General features: G+C 36.8%; 1 protein-coding gene across 1 annotated transcript; it reads right to left on the bottom strand.

Annotated features, from left to right (window-relative positions):
* Positions 1–6,730: 6,730 nt before the first annotated feature.
* On the bottom strand, positions 6,731–15,686 carry LOC136247842 (uncharacterized). Its single transcript, XM_066039664.1, has 2 exons — positions 10,861–15,686; positions 6,731–6,975 (listed from the first exon to the last, which is right to left on the bottom strand). The coding sequence occupies exons 1-2, from the start codon at positions 15,684–15,686 to the stop codon at positions 6,900–6,902; spliced, it is 4,902 nt and encodes a 1,633-aa protein (XP_065895736.1). The 3' UTR covers positions 6,731–6,899.
* Positions 15,687–20,447: the final 4,761 nt, after the last annotated feature.

Consider the following 20,447-nt stretch of genomic DNA (forward strand, 5'->3'; position numbering starts at 1 on the left):
ATGGTGGTTTCTTCTAGCTGATCTCTCTACAGGGTGATTTGTTTGTAGCTGAATTCTATACAGGTGATTTGTTTGCAGCTGAGCTCTTTACAGAATGGTTTCTTTGTAGCTGAACTCTCTACAAGGTAACTTCTTCTAACTGAACTCTCTACAGGGAGATTTGTTTGCAGCTGAACTCTCTTAATGATGGTTTCTTTGTAGCTGAACTCTCTACAAGGTGACTTCTTCTAGCTGATCTTTCTACAGGGTGATTTGTTTGTAGCTGAATTCTGTACAGGTGATTTGTTTGCAGCTGAGCTCTTTACAGAATGGTTTCTTTGTAGCTGAGCTCTCTACAAGGTAGTTTCTTCTAGCTGATGTTTTCACAAGGTCACTAGTTTGTAGCTGAACTTTCTGCATGGTGGTTTCTTTGTAACTGAACTCTCTACAAGGTAACTTCTTCTAGCTGATATTTCTACAGGGTGATTTGTTTTGTGGCTGAACTCTCTACAAGGAGACTTCTTCTAGCTGATCTCTCTACAGGGAGATTGGTTTGTAGCTGAACTCTCTACAGGTGATTTGTTTGCAGCTGAACTCTCCACATGATGGTTTCTTTGTAGCTGAACTCTCTACAAGGTAACTTCTTCTAGCTGATCTCTCTACAGGGTGATTTGTTTGTAGCTGAATTCTGTACAGGTGATTTGTTTGCAGCTGAGCTCTTTACAGAATGGTTTCTATGTAGCTGAACTCTTTACAAGGTAATTTCTTCTAGCTGATGTCTCTACAGGGTCACTAGTTTGTAAATGAATTCTCTACATTGTGGTTTCTTTGTAACTGAACTCTCTACGAGGTAACTTCTTCTAGCTGATCTTTCTATAGGGTGATTTGTTTGTAGTGGAATTCTGTAAAGGTGATTTTTTTTTGCAGCTGAGCTCTTTACAGAATGGTTTCTTTGTAGCTGAACTCTTTACAAGGTAACTTCTTCTAGCTGATGTCTCTACAGGGTCACTAGTTTGTAAACAAATTCTCTACATGGTGGTTTCTTTGTAACTGAAATCTCTACAAGGAAACTTCTCCTAGCTGATCTCTCTACAGGGAGATTTGTTTGTAGCTGAATTCTCTACAGGTGATTTGTTTGCAGCTGAACTCTCCACATGATGGTTTCTTTGTAGCTGAACTCTGTACAAGGTAACTTCTTCTAGCTGATCTCTCTACAGGGTGATTTGTTTGTAGCTGAACTATCAACAAGGTAACTTCTTCTAGCTGATCTCTCTACAGGATGATTTGTTTGTAGCTGAATTCTGTACAGGTGATTTGTTTGCAGCTGAGCTCTTTACAGAATGGTTTCTATGTAGCTGAACTCTTTACAAGGTAACTTCTTCTAGCTGATGTCTCTACAGGGTCACTAGTTTGTAAATGAATTCTCTACATGGTGGTTTCTTTGTAACTGAACTCTCTACGAGGTAACTTCTTCTAGCTGATCTTTCTATGACTTGTTTGTAGTGGAATTCTGTACAGGTGATTTTTTTTGCAGCTGAGCTCTTTACAGAATGGTTTCTTTGTAGCTGAACTCTTTACAAGGTAACTTCTTCTAGCTGATATCTCTACAGGGTCACTAGTTTGTAAACGAATTCTCTACATGGTGGTTTCTTTGTAACTGAACTCTCTACAAGGAAACTTCTCCTAGCTGATCTCTCTACAGGGAGATTTCTTTGTAGCTGAACTCTCTACAGGTGATTCGTTTGCAGCTGAACTCTCTACATGATGGTTTCTTTGTAGCTGAACTCTCTACAAGTTAACTTCTTCTAGCTGATCTCTCTAAAGGGTGATTTGTTTGTAGCTGAACTCTCTACATTGTGGTTTCTTTGTAGCTGAACTCTACAAGGTGATTTCTTCTAGCTGAATTATCTCTTTCTATAGTTGCATGAATTCCCTACAAGGTAACTTCTTCTAGCTGATCTCTCTACAGGGTGAATTGTTTGTGGCTGATCTATCTACAGGGTGACTTGTTTGTAGCTGATCTCAATACAGTTTACTTGTTTCTAGCTGATCTCTTGAATTCTCTTCGGGTGACTGCTCTATTAGGATGACTGCTCTATTAGGATGACTGCTCTATTATAGTATCTCGATCTCGCACTTGCAACACCAAGTTGGATTTCGTGTTATAACTCCGTGGCTCTAAGTCTGATTCTTCTACACCATTGAAGAGCCTTTCTAAGATGATAACTCCATCTGTACAGCGATTTTCAAAGCATTACCCCAAGCGGTTTACCTGGTAGGCGTGGCAAGCAGTCGTTTTTTATTAGCTAATCTCAATTGCGCAATTGTTACACACTGTTGGTTTTTTCGTTGTATCTTCCTGGTTTGAAGCTCGATTTCTTTCTAACCACAAAAGATTTGAGGTTCAATAGTTACCCTATTCACCCACCGAGTTTCAGCTCCTTCCCACACGCGGTTTACCCTGTAGGCGTGACAACATATTGGTGTTATTTTTCGTGATTAATCGCTCATAACTCTTTGCCTGTTTATCGTATTCCAACCAAAGTTGGTACAGAGATGCGCCTTTATACCCCCTTCTGTGTGCCAAATTTCAAGGCGATCGGATATGGCGTTCGCGTTTTATAGCAGTTTTTGTAAGTATGCGAAAAGAGGAAGAAAAATAAGAAGAAAAAGAAACGAAGAAACTAAGCCAATTTTTGAAGTCGCATATCTCGGGAACGCTTGACGCGATTTCGCTCAAATTTGGCATATGGAGTGCTGAAGGTGGAGGGAGTATCCACAGCAAAAATCGTCTTGTTTCATCAAGGAAGAACAGATCCTACGGAGGTGCGAAAATTGCGTTTTCTTTCTTCCTGTCAATATACTTACGGGTGTTACGCGCCGACTTCTTGGGCCGCACGACACACTACCGTGTGTCTTGATATAATTACTTAAACCCCAGTGCGTGGGAGTATCAAAGCGCCGCGCTGGGTTATAACTACCATACAGCTAGACAGAGTTGCGCTGCTACTGTACGATATATTAGTTATCACCCAGTGATAACTAACTTATCACCCTGTTTCGGAGCCAGTCTCTTTCGTGACATCATAATAACCGCGAATGGCATTGTTTACCGATGGAACAACGAGCCAAATAAGGAAATATTGATACAAAACACACCAATACAGCACTTAAAACTAGCTAAATCTTACAAGAAAACTGTTAATCCTTTACATAATAACACTACAAGTTACCAATACGATAGTTTAACAAATGCCAAGAATAGTACGTGACGATTTTCGCTCCAGCAATCACTCCCAACGGTCACTATGGTGAAGAACTAACTTCCTCTAGCTTCATCGTTCTATCTTGGACTATGGTAGCCACTTGTTGGTCTTTATTTTTTCTCTTGCACACCACGCGACAACACTATACCAATTTCTGACGAAGGCGAATCGTACCTGGAACCGCTACTTCATAACACCGCCCTTCGCTACAGTTTGTAGGCAGTATGTAAGGTCTCTCTTGTGGCTACGCAGTAGAATCTCCCCACAATTCGGACGAAATCTTGAGCACAGTGGCAGGAACTCAAACCGGAACTTAATTTACTATCCGTAAACTTATGCGCACTCCCGCGCACTGGGATATAAAACAGTTATATCCCGTATACTCGGATGATATCATTGTTATTACACTCGTCCTCGGCTCCGCCTCGGACTCGTGTAATAACAATGATATCACCCTCGTACCGGGATATAACTATAACATAACGCATTACATTTGTAATGCATTACTCCCAACTCTGTCCACAAGCAAGTCTAACTTCTAATGTTAAGGCTATAAAAGTTTATTTTTATACTTACAATCTTATGTTAATCATATTTTACAACTTAAGTCAAGTGCTTAACTTGTGGTAAACACAGCATACTAAATTTTAGAAAGCCCATACTCTTGTTTTAGCCTGCAATACATAGCTAGCTACCACTAAAAAAAGTTATGTTTGAACTCAAGAACACATAGCTATTCACTATTTAATTCTATCTCTCTTTATGAGAAAGTATTTTTTGCTGTGTTTGCCTTTTCACCAATTGCAGTACGTAAAAATACATGCATTGTGGAGTTGTCAAGCTTTGTACTCCTTTCTGCTCCAGTTCTTTTGCTGACAGCGCAAAATGTTGATTGACGTGGCTTCTCTGTGGGCTTACCACCCACACTGATTTTGGATTAATTGCAGAGATCCTTCTTGTACTGTTCTTTGTTTGTAACGCTGTGTAATGGGTGGAGCATAGCTGAAAACAAAGTATAATAGCCACCTCCCTATCCATTCAGGGTGGTTACTGGTTGTGATTTGGTCCACTATCATCGTTTCTGTGTAAAGAACTTATGGAACCTAGCTGTCATAATTATTTTATACACCAAGATACACTACTGACAAAAGCAGCACTAAGAAAAGTTCTGAAATTCACTTCACGGCAGTGTGTTACCACTTCTCAAAGAGTATTTACGGCTCAGAATTGCTGAGAGTGCTCCCCAGAGTGACTTTCTTTATAGCTTAGTGTACATGCATGCATATTTATTTATTTTGTACTCTCTTAACACTTCCTTACCATGCCCAGGGGAGGATTGGGGAGGGGGGGGAGGGGGGCTAAGTGAGTTGTAGTCCCCTTTCCTTTTAAAGTTAGTACTTGGCCTATAAAACCCTAAATCTTCCATGTGTATCAAAAGCAGACTTATTTCAGGAACTATATGCATCACTACCAACACAAATAATGTCTGTGTAACTATACCTATTGTTCAACTCCGTTCCAGGGGAGTATAGCTTCGTTAATTTCCTCAAGAGTTCTTCCAAAAACAGGCTTCGATTGTGGGTTGCATATCCAACAAAAGATTTAATTGTGGGCTTTGTTTAGGCCACTCCAAATAAATTTCCTGTTTCCCGTCCACTGCCTGCATCTGGTTACTGGCAGCTCTAAATATCCCATTATTCCGTATTCTTCCATTATTTTCCGGTTATTCTTGCATACTGACAGGCTTAGTAAAAGCCATCTTGAAACAGTGTCAGCTCATGTGTCAACAGTGCTATCAAGTCGGCTAAAACTTCACATTTGTGTTATTTTTGCACCTTGAAAAGGAAGGAACTAGCATGTTTTTGTGCAGCTTTTTATAGCTGTGACAGGAAAATAATGGGTTGAAAAGCTGCCAATCTCATAATGAAATAATGGAAATGGACCGCCCACCCACATGCAAATATGCCTGAGGTCAGGACGGGAAACAGGAAATTTATTTGGAGTGGCCTTATTCAGATGATTAGCAGTGTTTTCCATTGTGGCTATAAGAGGTGATTAGTGTGATTTTTTTATATTTAAAATGAAATAAATGTTTTGAATAGTGTTAGTTTAATTGGTTAGAGTTATCAGCTTTAGTGTAATATGTAGCTACCAACTCAGCCATTTAGCAAACTGTAGTCTTTTGGTAATCTACAGTCTCATAAGGCAGCTATAGCTATAGGGAAAACTGTATCAGTTACCTGACTTGCTTCTGATATGACCCCATACTGTGGATTATGGTGCTAGCTAGAAATACAGGTATATCAGTCTTCGTAACCCAGCAGATCTAGAAATAAGTTGACTATCACAACACTATACCGGTAAATGCAAATATAGTTGCACTTGGCTAAGGATTAGCTAATGGCTACTAGTGTCCTGCTTTGTGATTCACTGCATTTTTCTACTTTTCAGTACACTTTATTTGGTGTTAAAGCTGACATAGAGTCACTAGGCTAAGGAGCATGCATAATATTAATTGTGATCTCATTTACATTCAACACCACTACTACTACTACTTAGCTATACATGTTTCTGCCTCACAGATTTAGCTGATTAGAGCATGGCTAAGAGGAGCTGATGCACTATTGTATATAGCTAACTATATCTAAATGCTTGGTAGCTACAAATGAAAATGCATGCATGATAGCTGGCTACTCAATGCATATTGCAATCAGTCTTGATTTAATGGAAAAGTAAAATTAACTGAAATTCTATTATTTCCACTGAAAAACTGCTATAAACAATCTCATATTCATTTTTAGAGGGACTAATTTTCAAAATTTCCTGGGGAGGGGCATGCCCCCAGTTCCCCTACATTGGCATGCTTCGCATCCACACAGGTTTTAATTCACTAAACCTGTTTGGTGGTGGCATGTGACCAAGGACTCATTGTGTACCTTTTGTGCATTATTATTGAATAATGATGGTTCATCTCTCTAAGGATCAATTTTAAAAGTAGACTGAAACAAGGCAATAGCTATACACCATTTTTACAGCATCTTATAGTGCTCAAATGAGATGAGGACAAAAATGGTGAACTTTAAATTCAAAGATGCCCTTATAAGGTCATTGAAGATCAATTCTAAAGCGGCATTGAAGTAAGTTGGTACATGGTGCCACACATCACATACGTGATATGTGTAAACATTTTTTATCTACTGTAAAGAAATGTTGAAGACTGTTGACTAGCAAATGGGCAATGAAACAAAGTGAATCCGAAGCAAAGGTTGTGAAGTTACACACAAGAGCAGCAATGAAAATATAACCACACAAATTACAGTATATGTTTCCCTCTAGCTATTTTAGGAAAGAATTCAGCCACTAACTACAATGTACTGTTATTTTGTGACAAGTGCATATTAAATCAAGTGGCCTTGATCTGTTTCTGAGAAACAACTTAAACCTTAAGTTATTACATATAATGTATACTAGTAAATCCCCAAACGTTGCGATTGCATAAAGCAAACCACATGCATACACCCAGATTATGAAGTAGTATTACATGCATATAATTGAAGCACTACCTTAAAGAGGGGATACATACATATGTGACACGCTATAATTTATATACACAGTAATCTACACTTGTCACTGTTCCCATCTCATAGTATACAATCAGTCATCAATATCATCTATCACTTCCATGAAGGATTCACGAAAGTGAGTGGCATCATCCATCTCTGATTCTTTGCTATATGTAAGAGTATAGAGAGCATAATTATGTGCCATGACAGCAATCACATTGTAAAGCATAATGTGTAAGTAGAAATAATGGAAAGTAATAATGTATTAAAATTTCAAAGTGTATATAGGGATTGGGGTTTTTGAAGTTTCACTAAGCTTGTATCATAGCCAACAAAATTTCATCAAGTTTGGTAGCGCATTTGAAAGTGCAGAAAAGACTATGATGCAGTGCAGTAAGTTTCTAAGCTACCCAGAAGCTTACTTGCATTGCTTTCTCAGGGATGATACAGCGACAAGAATTTTATGCTGACTGACTAGCTAGATTTCTTCACTGTTCAACATCACTTCATCCCAAGACATGACTTCTCACCAACAGCAGTAAATACAATGCATGCATCATGGATTTATTTTTGTTCTCTTTTGTGTTCCATTTCTTTTCACTGACAATGCAAGGTGTCAATTTGGTGCTTCTGTCTAACTGTGTTAACTAGCTATCATGTTTATAGCCCGTATTGTCCATAGTGGCTGGATTAATTGCATTGCAGAGACGCTTCTCATACTGTGTAAAGGGAAGAAAATAGCTAAAAAATAATAGCCACCTCAGTTTTCAGTATTTAATTGATTGCTGAGGTGCATGTTCAGATGAAAAAATTAATTTTAAGGCATGTCTGGTGCCATTTGTTATTTTAATACATAATGTGCAGGTTCAATAATCATAATTTGTATGTCTTAAAAGTAACAAACAATCAGAAGGAAAGATTATAGGGATCAAAGAAGAAAATTAGTGAAAAAGGAGCAGCTAAAACATTGTGAAACAAGAGAGATTGCCTATACCTGCAGATGTACTAGTGGACATTAATATAATCCCTAATTCAGTCTAATGATGACTGATTTAATGTCTATAGAATATCTATAGACAACCTTCCTGGTTTTTATCTGAACTACTCTCTTGTTTCACTACTTTTCCTAATTTTCCTTCTACTTGTAATATAGTATACATTATTATAGCATGATTACTATGGCTCTGTTAAATGACTGTTCACATTGTGTGTTTTATACAAACTTGCAGAGTAAAAATGAACCATAAAAAAGTGGTACAAAGAGACTCAGACCGGACATTTAAAAAAATTAGACTATTTTGAGACTCAGACCAAGGCCAACTTATGCTGTTCCAAGCGTTTGCCACTTAGATAACACTTGGGTGATTGTAGTACTTTTAATAGTACTTATGCTACTCAAGTGAATTATCTGTGCTATATATAGACTGCCAATTGACTGATACCAATACTTGTAATATCAGCACCGACAATATCTATTTAATATCGGTATCGGTACATCCTTACTAAAATACAAATCAATAGTGTTGGACCGATTCCCACATTTAAGGCAAAACCAATATCCGACAATAGTGTTAACTATTTTACTGATACGTACGTAGTTATTAAACTGATACCCGCAAGTTACACTTGAGCATACTCCACTAAAAGTACAGCCAGTAATGCTGTGAGGTTGTACACTTATCTCAACCCTAAGTTGCTAGTCAGACTAGTGGGCTCCAACCATCACTGGCTATTATTGTGGTTGCCAAAAAACATAAACAAAATCCCTAAGAACATGCCATAGCCTTTGACACCAGACCTCCAGTGGTAGTTGCACATAGGCATAGCAAGCACCTCGTGGTTGGGGGGACGGGGGTGGGGGAAGACAATAGTAAGGATAAAATAAAAAGCTGAGTATGCAAACTAGGGGGTCTGGGGCGTCCCCTTGGAAATTGTTTTGAAAACTAACATTCTGAGATTGAATTTCAGAGTATTTTAGTAGTAAAAACATGCTTGAATCATTCCAGCAGTGCATTCTTACTTGTGTAATTTTCTTTTAGTGTTGGTCACAAACAACATTGCTTGTCACAATCAGCGATCTGAAGTACGACGAGTACCAGCAGAATTTGTGTGGTCACCATCAAATTCTGCTGGTACTCATCGTTTAGAGACTTCATTCTAAATTTGCATCATCACTACCATCTTCTGATAACTTTAATTTGCGATCGTCTCTAACTGAAAGGCGTACTTTTCATACCGCTTTTTAAGTTTTCAAGATTGTCAGCAGGATTTCTCCTCCTTATTTACATGGAGTTTTTTCGTTTGCTGTAGATGTCACTGGTCACTCTGGTAGAAACATACACAGGTTATATGTTCCCAGTGTTCGAACTAATTTTGGCAAACGGTCATTGGCCTACAGGGGCCGGCACAGCCATCTGGAACAGATTACCACCAGCACTTTATGGTGCTAAAACTGTGTCAGAATTTAAGAAATTGTATTGCATGTTGTAACTTCATTTTGTGTATGTATGTACTGTAAGTTACTCATATTGTATTTGTGTTCTCAGGGCATAGCTGAAAAACAGCCTTTTTGGCTGATGCTATTTTCCCTGATTAAATAAAATAAAATATTGCTGGGGAGTCACTCACTGTGCAAGCCGAGTTTCAAGCTAAAAGTTTTATAAACTCTTTATGGATTGCTGATTGAATACAAAGGTGAATTACAGAGTAGTCTGAAACTGAGTACTTAAGAGATGACTTGAAAAAGCTAGCAAAGTATCGAGGGGAGGAGGGGGCATGCCTTCCACATGTTCTTCCTGCGCATTTATTGCAGCTGCTAAAGCTGAATAGAGTGAAGTCCATTCTGTTGCTATGTTGGAATTGACCTGTCCACTAGACTCTGCCCATCATCTGGAATCAGCACGGAATAGAAAGCAACCAAAAGTTGAATATTTACAATTATTGGCAGAATTTGACAGATTAAGTATCTCCAGTTATTATGAAACTATCGAAATTTCAGCACTTGGCCATTACCAACCAGCCTCCATTGGAAACTACCTGAATTTCATCAAATTTTCCAACCCTACCATAACTATCCCCAAATCTACTGTAAGGAAATGTTTAGATGATGATGCCTACCAAAGTATTCTAGCCTCTGAGAGAATATTTTTGGCTAGGAATAATAAAGAGTGGCTGGATGTGACTAGTATTAGTCAATTTATATAGCTTCTTTTTATTTTATTTTTATATTCACACCCTTGCCATGCCCACGCAGGTTCTTCCTTAGGGCCATACACGTGGTCGCATGTGACCGAGGACTATCACACTTTCTGTAATTTATGTACTTTCATCACTCATAATTGATGGTTTTCTCTCTCATAATGTGCTGGCCACAGCCTATTACCGATTTGTGTTTATGGTAAAAACAGCTCATCGGTTTCTACCGATTACCAATCCGATAGCTAGTCGGTAGCTACAACTCTACAAATCAGTACACTGTATATAGGTTGCTTACAAGTGTTTGAATAATTTATTATTATATTGACAGCTAAACTGATAGTTAGCTGTAGTTGAAGTGAAGTGTTGATTTTTTACTCCAGCCACTATCACATTAATTAGTTTACATGTTGCTAGCTATATAGTAACTCCTTTTAGGATAATTAATTACCGAGGGGTCCGAAACTGGAAAAAGTTCTGTATGAGATTTCAAATTTTCAAGATTTCAAAGATTTTTGAGCAAGATTTCATATTTCACAAGAAAACATAATCGTAAAATCCGGCATATATTGATCACGTGATTGGAATTTTTCATCTTTAGAAGCCATACAAAAGCTGCAGATCTTTTATGGTGTACCACTTATGATCGTACATATACGGCAGTATACGGAATTTTACAGCAATTTTCCAAGATTTCAGATTTCAAAATGAGCTGAGATTTCATATTTCAACAAGAGGTAGTATGACACTTCAAGAGAGTTTCAGACCCCTCATTAATTACAAAACGTCCCTTTCATGTATATGTTCTGAATACATTCTAGTAAACATTGCTACAGTACTGTATGATACTTACGTACGTTTTACATAGAGTAACTTCCACCCTCCTGCTATCATCAATTTTACTATCAATGGAATCTAGATGTCTCATTGGTACATTGTTGTTGTCATTGGTAGTGTCAGGTTTAGGTGGTACACAATATTCAGTGATTTTCTTGATTGTATTTTTGTAAAGGTAAATTTCCATGATCAGAAATGGTATTAAGGGTAGTATAACTAATGCAAACATAAATGATAGCAATAAATCAGGATCATAGCTGTCAATAAGTGACATCAATGAAACCAGGATCATGATGTACAGCACAAAGCCATCAAACAAATTAAGAATATTAGATCTACATGGCCTTAATGTCAAATGTACAAATGCTAATAAGGAATTTGAAATTATCAGTAAATGGTGGGAAGTGTCATTGTTTGATGGATTGGCAATAATTATCAAAATAATGACCAGTCGACATATCATGTGGTAAGCTGCAAAACTACGATACTTGTCTTTGTAACATCCTTGAAACTGGTCCAGTAATGGTTTTATTCTAATAAAATTGATTTTGTGGTTAACAAATGGCTCAATTATGAGCAGAAATGGCAGACCAATTGTGATAATTAGTGTGCATAATAATGCTAAAATAAAATATGGTAGATGACGACCATGTAAATACTCTATGTCAGGTGACAGGTAAGTGTAAACCTTATCCACATTATCAAATGACAGTGATCTCAATAGCAGTAATGAAGTTGTTGCCACAGAAGTATAGGATAGCAATAAAAGGAAACATACAACATGAATAATTCCTCTACTAACAAACGATGAAAACTTGTATGATACTCTTGCTGATACACAGATCACTGCCACAATAATAGCAACAGCTAGTGGATGAACATAATGAATGAACTGTTGGTCAATTCCACTCATATCAGATACTAAACAGAGCTGTCCTAAAAATTGTGGTGCGACTTTTGCAATACTGGACATAATGCTAACAAATGTAAACAATCCCTGTGATGAGTACAAGTGTTCACTCAGTAAAATATCCACCATACTGTAATAGTATGTAATAGCATACAAATAACCAATCCCAATGTGATAGTATGTCACAATAAACACTAATACAACTATGACCACCCAGTAAAGGATTGATAATGTCACCACAAGTACTGTTTGTCCAGTTGTACATGTGTCAACATTTACACATTGTACAGAATCAAATGAAAGGGTATAGCCTTCCTTACAGCTACCACAAGCAGTGCCAGATCTTTGTAAATTACACTGATTTGCTCTGACAGGTGAGAGTTTAAAAAATTCATTGGTAGCTTTACAGCAGGTAAAATTGCAATAGTTGTTGGGACAAACTGTCACTGTAGCTTTATCATTAACTTCACCAAACCAGTAACCTCTTTTGATTGATGATGTGTTACCAGAACAAGACACAAAATTACTATCACTGTAACATACACATGTTTGTGTAGTATTATCATAGTGGAAACCAGGGTGACATGGTGATAGTTCAGTTATTAACTCAATGGAAATTTTCTTTACATCAGAAACACTGCCTTCATATGAGGTGATATTCATTGAATAGTTAGTTGCCTCTGAAACTCTCTTCCCACTCAAACTGACTCCCTCAAATACTGTACAAGATATTAGCATGTTGTTGGATCCAGTAATATTATAATCTTGATTGTCCCTGCTCAGTACAAACAGCGTTGATTCAGCAGATTCATTATAATAATCTAATACACAAGCATTGATTATAATTTCCTGACCAAGCATTATATTGCTTATTAAATATGTTTCACAAATTGTGTCATTGTTATCATTGCTATCAATGCATATAGCTGTGTCCTTAAATTCTAATTTTCTTGGAGAAGTTTTAATGATCCCACCAAATTGATCATAATGACTGTTAATGATGTTTTTGTTGAAACAAGTCTCATTACATGATGTTGTTACATCAATGTAAATATCTGAGTCAATGAAATCGGTGTTGTATTCAAAAACAACATTTGTAGTGCTGAATGTAATTCTGTTTTCGATACTTTTTGTCAGGTCACAATATATTGCTCCACCATGGTGATTAGCATTATTGTGATAAAAAGTGATATTAGAATTGTTGCAAAAGTTTACTTTGAAGCGATTACTTAGATGCATGACACCACCACTTTCTGCAGCTGAATTGCTGAGAAACATTGCTTGGGAATTGTTTGAAAATATTACAGAAGACATTGCAACAGAGATTGCCCCACCATTCTCAGCCTTGTTGCTGATGAATATTACTGAAATATCTCCTTTTAATAATATGAAAGATTGCAATACCGACAATGCTCCACCATTTTCAGAAGTATTATTTGTAAACTCTATTAAAACATTCCCAGTCAAAGTAATATTAGAGTTATCAACACAGTATACTGCTCCACCATACTGGGTAGCTTCATTGTTGGAATAAGTCACTTCAGAATGTTCTGTAAACATAGCAGTGGAATAGTCAGTAATGTAAAGTGCTCCACCACTTTGACTAGCTGTGTTATTTTTGAAGGCGATTGAAGAATGTCCTTCTAGTAGAAAAATTACTTGGTTCTCTGAATGTATAGCTCCACCATGATGCATTGCTTTGTTGTTTATAAAAATGACATCAGAGTATTCATTGAAAGTTATGACAGCATTGTTGAATAGATATATAGCTCCACCATTATGTATTGCAGTATTGTTGTGGAACACAACATAACAATTATTAACAAATGAGATGATGGAATTATTACAATAGATTGCTGCACCATCTCGTCTGGCTAAATTGTTGTGAAATGTTGTAGACGAACTCCCCATAAATGTGACATTGCTAGAAACAATGGCTCCACCACCTTGTCCTGCAATATTGTTATTAAGGTTAATGGTTGAATTTTCTTCAAATATGATATGAGATTTGGTGCAGACAGCTCCTCCATTATTACTGGCTTTATTACTGTTAAATGTTACCAATGTACTTTTATGAAAAATAATGTCACATTGTTTATCACCATATATAGCACCTCCATCACCAATGGCCTCATTCTTATCAAAAGTTACACTTGCGTTACTATCAAATGTGATACGGAATGAAGACTCACAATATACAGCTCCTCCATCCCTGGCTGCATTATCATTAAAGCTTACTATTGTGTTACCCTCAAATGTGATAGTACATGTAGGTAAATAAAATTCTTCACAATGTACAGCTCCTCCATGATCGCTGGCTTCATTGTCACTAAATGTTATGCTTGAATTACCATCAAATGTTATAGAATCCTGACAATATACAGCTCCTCCAAAACTGGCTGTATTATTATTAATTGCTACACTTGAGTTACCGTCAAATGTGATATTAGATGAAGACCCACAATATACAGCTCCACCATCATCACTGGCATTATTATTATAAAATGTTACACTTGAGTTACCATCAAATGTGATGTGAGATGAACCATAACAATATACAGCTCCTCCATCAAAACTGGCTTCATTATTATTAAATGTTACACTTGAGTTACCATCAAATGTGATATGAGATGAAAACGCACCATATACAGCTCCTCCTTTATCACTGGCTTCATTATTATTAAATGTTACACTTGAGTTACCATCAAATGTGATATGAGATGAAGTCTCACAATTTATAGCTCCTCCATTTCTGGCTTTATTATTATTAAATGTTACACTTGAGTTACTATCAAATGTGATATGAGTTGCATGCTCACAAAATACAGCTCCTCCATAATCAGTGACTTTATTACTAATGAATTTTACATTTGAGTTAGCATCAAATGTGATTCGAGATGAATATTTACAACAAATAACTCCTCCCTTAAAACTAGCTTTATTATCATTAAATGTCACACTTGAATTACCACTAAATGTGATATTGGAATTATCACTGTAAATGGCACCACCAGACCATTCACTGTAGTCGTGATAATCGTCTATTAAGCCAACTGATATAACAGTTAGGGAAACGAAAAATGCTTCATCATTAGTAGCAGAGTTGTTTATAAATTTTACATCAGACTTATCATAAAATGTGATAGTGGAATTACTGCTATAAATTCCTCCACCGGACTTTGCTGTGTTGCCCTTGAATAACACAATGCCTTTAAAATGAAGATAACTATATGAAATGTAAATTGGTACTCCTGTGTTGTTGACAAACACACTGTCTTGTAAGTAAACATGACCAGGGATACTGCTACCTGAACCATTAAAGTAAATGACACTTTGGTTAGCTCTATTGGAAATGAATTTGCAGTTTTGAACCTCTAACCTGTTTTCAGTAGAACTATTAGTATTAGGTAAATAATGTATAGCTGCTCCATGACCTCTGTATTCATTCTTGTGTGTAAAATTGCAGTACTTAACATACACTTTTCCAGTAACCTTTGACAGTAGAACACTTCTTCCTTTGGAGTTATGAAATGAGCATCTTTGAAAAAAAACATTGGATGAGTTGTAGAATTCAATTCCTGGATAATCATTAGAGCCACATCCCTCCCACTGGATACCTTCAATGGTTACATTCTTGCAGGAGATGAACTTTATTGCACCAACATCATAACACTTTACAACAGGATTTCTGTGTCCTATTATCATGATATTTTCAAAGGTTTCTAATGTTACATCAGAGGACAACTCAACATCTGTTCTAATGTTGACAATGGTATTATTACTAGACATATTATTCAAACTATCAGTAATTGAAGGAAAGGCACAATTTCCAGATATACAACAAGGAACCTTAACCTTACTTCTCTCAAGTAAACCACCTGAGCCACTGGCAAAGTCATAACTATTATTCTGAGAAGCATCTGGACTATGAGGCATCCCTTTCGTAGATACTTCAATTTGGCAGAAGAAGCACATGAATAGAATAGCAACTTTTAAGAGATCCATGCTTGTATAAACAGGTAACAGAAAAAAACTAACTAACAGTTCAATTAATGATATTTATAGCCTCAAAGAGGATATGATGTAACACTGAAGATGTCATGATAAATATTTAATGTGCATGCACATTCCTACATTTAGGGACCCGCCGATTATGCTCATAATTTTACCTATTATGCTATGCTGCACTGCTCAAAATTTTACCTATTATGCTTAAATTTATGCTCAATACTTACCTATTATGCTCAAATTATTCCCAATTATTTATGCCTCAGTTCTCATGCTCTGCTAATAATTTTCAGTTTATGGATAAATAATAAGTGACTGAAGCACAAATAGTATGAATTCTTGCTTATCAAAATAGCTATCACAGAAAAGATCGATATACTCTAATAGAACAGTCAGCTATGTGATTGATCTATTAGAGTTACTGACTGTTCTATTAGAGTATATCGATCTTTCTGTGATAGCTATTTTGAAAAGCAAGAATTCATACTATTACACAAAAATTCTACCTATTATGCTAGCATTATGCTCAATGCTTTCAGGCACCTATTATGCTCATAATTATGCCAGCATAATCGGCGGGTCCCTACCTACATTGTATGTTACAGTAGCTATTGATGCTGGGTAAACACCATTGACACTGACCAAAACAGTATCTCACAGCACAGACTGCTTTTTTTCTTTTTTTGTGGGGTAGAGAGAAAAAGCGGTAAATGCATGGTAAACTGAAGGATTCTGTGTCACTAGAACAATTAAATGCTATCCCACTAGGGACCTGTGAGAAGGCTAAAGCCTGTGAATACAGGGAGTCAGAAACATGTAACTGAAATGTTAAAGAATGCAGAAAAAATCCCTGACCCTTGCTGCAGTAGATTGTTGTTTGGCCACAACCCAGGCCAATCATCCTTTATTCTCCATGCCACCTCGATCTGACACCCTTTATTAATTAATTATTAATTAATTATATGTAATGTACAGGACTCGACAAGTGAGTGTAAACGTACATAAAGGTGTAGTGTGTGTGCAAATATTATTAACAGTTAATTAGATCTTTAAAGTTTTGTAATGTTGTACAATTAATTATAGTATCTGGTAATTTATTCCACAGTTTAATTGCATCAGGGTAGAAGGAATGTTTAAATGAATTAACTCTGGTAAATGGTTGCTTAAATCTATTTGAATGTCCTCGGGTGGGTAACAGCAGTGAATTTAAACATCGGCACATTCAATATGGGACAAAGGCATGTTATGTGGTTACCACTGTTCATGTTATGGGTGGCTGTCCCAGTGGCTTGACACAGGGCCACTTCACATATCACCATAACAAAATTCTATACTGTTTTATTACTGAACTTGCTAAATTCTTTTTCTAAACTAAGCATGGTCTCAGTTTATGCTGACCTACCTGGAATGCATGCATGAAAGTGACCCTCCAGCAGTAACAATCCCCCCTTCTCACCTTTTTACACCTTCTGTCCATCTAAATCCTTACATCAAAGTAAAAAAAGTAGGAGTATTATGGTAGTTAAACCCCAGGAATAAAAGTTAAACCCCAGTAGATAACTATCATAAAAATATCAAAGGCAAGTTGATTTATATTTTCAGTTGAATCAAAGATAACATGAAGCCATAGTATAAGCACAGTAAAAATTATAACCAACTTGAAGGCATGTAATAACTATAACAAGTATGATAATACTGTACTTAACATCTCTATTTGTGACTGGGCCTGCAAAAATAGGGCATGTGCCAGGCACAAACTACACCCTGTCATGTTACAGCTCATATCTCAGTTCTGCATGGAGCAGAATATTTGCATTCTATAACTTCCATCATAACGTCAACTAAATGCTTACTAAGATTGAAAAATTGCATTGCCATAGCATAATGGTACAAAAAGTTATGAGTGATGAAAGTTTGAAAATGTAGGTAAAAATCATGTCCCCACATGCCCTATTTTTGCAGGCCCCCAGTCACATTTCAGCAATCGTCACGTTGTTCGAGAGTTATGTGTTTCAAAGTGTGGAGTAGAAGTTAGCACACTTGGATATCTTTGTTGGCCTTGCTCAGCTTCAGGTTAAGGATACAATGATATCCTTATCCTTAATTTGGTTTAACAAAAACATATCTTCCGGAGATTGTTATTTATGATGAAAAAGCAACCAGGTAGGCCTTGTTACTTGCTAGAACTGACATGTCCCTTAGATTCAGTAGAACATCTCAAGTCTTCCAGGGATCAAAAACAAGGAAACAGAGAGTACACACAGCTACAGTCAGAAATTGATTGTCAGGGAGTTCCTTGCTTTTAAAATATATACAATAGAACTGGGTGCTTTAGGCCACTAGCTAACTGCACTCATCTTTGTCATAGCTGTGTCAGCTATATTCAAAATAAGATCAAGATTATTAAATGAACCTGCAGATACATTTCTTAGTTGCTGCTGTTTCAGCTTCTTCTCAGGAAGAATATTATGGCAAGAGATTTCCCAGAATCATTAGGGGAATCTTGAATGTTGATCAGTTTATTACTGTATGTATATAATATAAAAATATATATATATATATTTGTAGTTGGTTTCTTTCCCTTGCCATACTCTACTTGTGGGGCATTTTATAGTCTTATCCATGGTCGTATTTGACTGAGGACTCAATCACTCACAGTCACTATCAATAATGATGGTTGCTCTCTTAGCACAAGACTGCTAAAGCAGTTCAAGTACCAAGTTTTGCACTCTCGAAAGCTTATAAAAATTTGTATTAATTGCTCTATTAGAGCATCTAATACATTAGTGAATGTTCTATTAGGTTATGTTCAACATGCTGTGACTGTTCTATTATCTATAAGTAGGATTTTCTTCACAAGTATCTGTAAATTTGATTTTTACTGTGTTATCACACCACCCCACTCTGCATCATGCAAATAATGCAGTGTTTCAGCTTTTCTGAAAACCAATGCGTGCCTATTATGCTGGCATTATGCTCAATGCTTTGGCTCCCTGTTATGCCTCAAATATTATGTTTGCATAATCATTGCAGCGTACTCAGACACTTATAATTCAAATTGTGATGATAAGCGCCGTGCTGAGAAAAAAACAGTCTGGCCATGCAATACTGCATTAGCCATAGCTTTTGACCTTATTCACTTATTATCATCTATGTTAAACTGTAGAAGCTGAAAATTGTGTCCAAATTGCTTTCAGGAATTTCCTAAAATATTTGCTTATGATTCTCTTCAGTGTTCCCATTATGCTTGCATAATGCTCCTAGGTTAGCAAAATTTCTTACAAACACTTTGATCAGTGAATGTTCATTTAGAGTATTTCACTAAAAACTGACTGTTGTGTTAGAAAGTATCGATCTAAGGAGCTATGTACAATGCATTTGAGTGGTCTATTATTGCACTTTGCAGTTTCCACTGACTGCTCTATCAGGGAGTATCAATATAATAATCATGGAATTAAGCTCCATAGTTTGAAATATTCATTTAATATGCTAGCATTATGCTGGCATGGCACTCCAGCCTATTATGCTTTTTATTGTGTTGGTATATTTGATGCAGCCCTAATAAAAATGTGACCTGTTCTGCAAAAGGGGGTCTTATAGCTAGCTTTTGTAAATTATCAATTTTGACTAATAATAACTCCTCATGTTTTCAACCTATCAACTTCATATTACACCAAGCCATAGTGATATGTTAGGAGTATAAGGGGACTAAATGTCAGGGTGATACCACATTCACAAGTCCAGTAACAGGTTGCCAAGTACATGCAATTAAAAAGGCCATAAGACCCCTTTTCGCAGTCCGGGTCACAAATACTGTTACAAATGTAAAATTCTAATTCTTCAAGCTGTTTATAAAATCACTGAACTTCTTTGAAACTGCATCAAGTGCCAGTCCATATACGTAACATCAGGTATCAATGATCCTTGTTTTCATCTACCTCTTTAACTACAATTTAATTGTCTACATGGGTGGAAATTTATGTAGTAGTTGTAATATGGGCACGAGTGATTTTCCTGAAATATAAGCACGAGAATGAGGATGCAGCCCGAGTGCGAGCATTTATATTTCAGGCAAATCATAAGTGCCCATGTTACAACTAATACATTCCACTTGGGTGACTCACCTGCAAGTGTGCATGGAAGCTGCAGGAACACTTTGCGAATGCATTCATATCAGACCATGTGAATTTCAATTGTGGATATCGTCGTAAGAGCAACGACAAGGCGCTGCTGAGAGGCCGAATATAAGTGTATCGTCACAAGTATACAGATCGCTTCGATTGTGGGTATGCAATTAAACACAGGAAGCCCAAATATGAGCTGAACAGCTCATAATGAAGTTTAAGTGCACTATAAAGTACTTCACTAATGGCCAAATCAATTAAGCGCTATGCCCAGTGTCTGGACATCGCTATGTGACTATTGAATGCAACATGATCAATATAAACTAACCTGGGACGTCCTTCATTCAGTAAAACAATGACCTATCTTCTTCCCCATGATTGATCTATGCTTTGGCTCACTTAACAAAATTAAAACCCACTATCGATCCTGTGAAGTGTTGCTATATTAAAGCAGACAAGATCACGCAGTTTCATCAAATAAATCAAATGATTTCTGAGAATGCTTGGAATGCATTGATGAGAATAGGAGGTAGTACGTAATAGTTGCAACACGGACATGAGGGCT

The sequence above is a fragment of the Dysidea avara genome, chromosome 2 (genome assembly GCF_963678975.1).
Source record: "Dysidea avara chromosome 2, odDysAvar1.4, whole genome shotgun sequence".
Taxonomy (NCBI): domain Eukaryota; kingdom Metazoa; phylum Porifera; class Demospongiae; order Dictyoceratida; family Dysideidae; genus Dysidea; species Dysidea avara.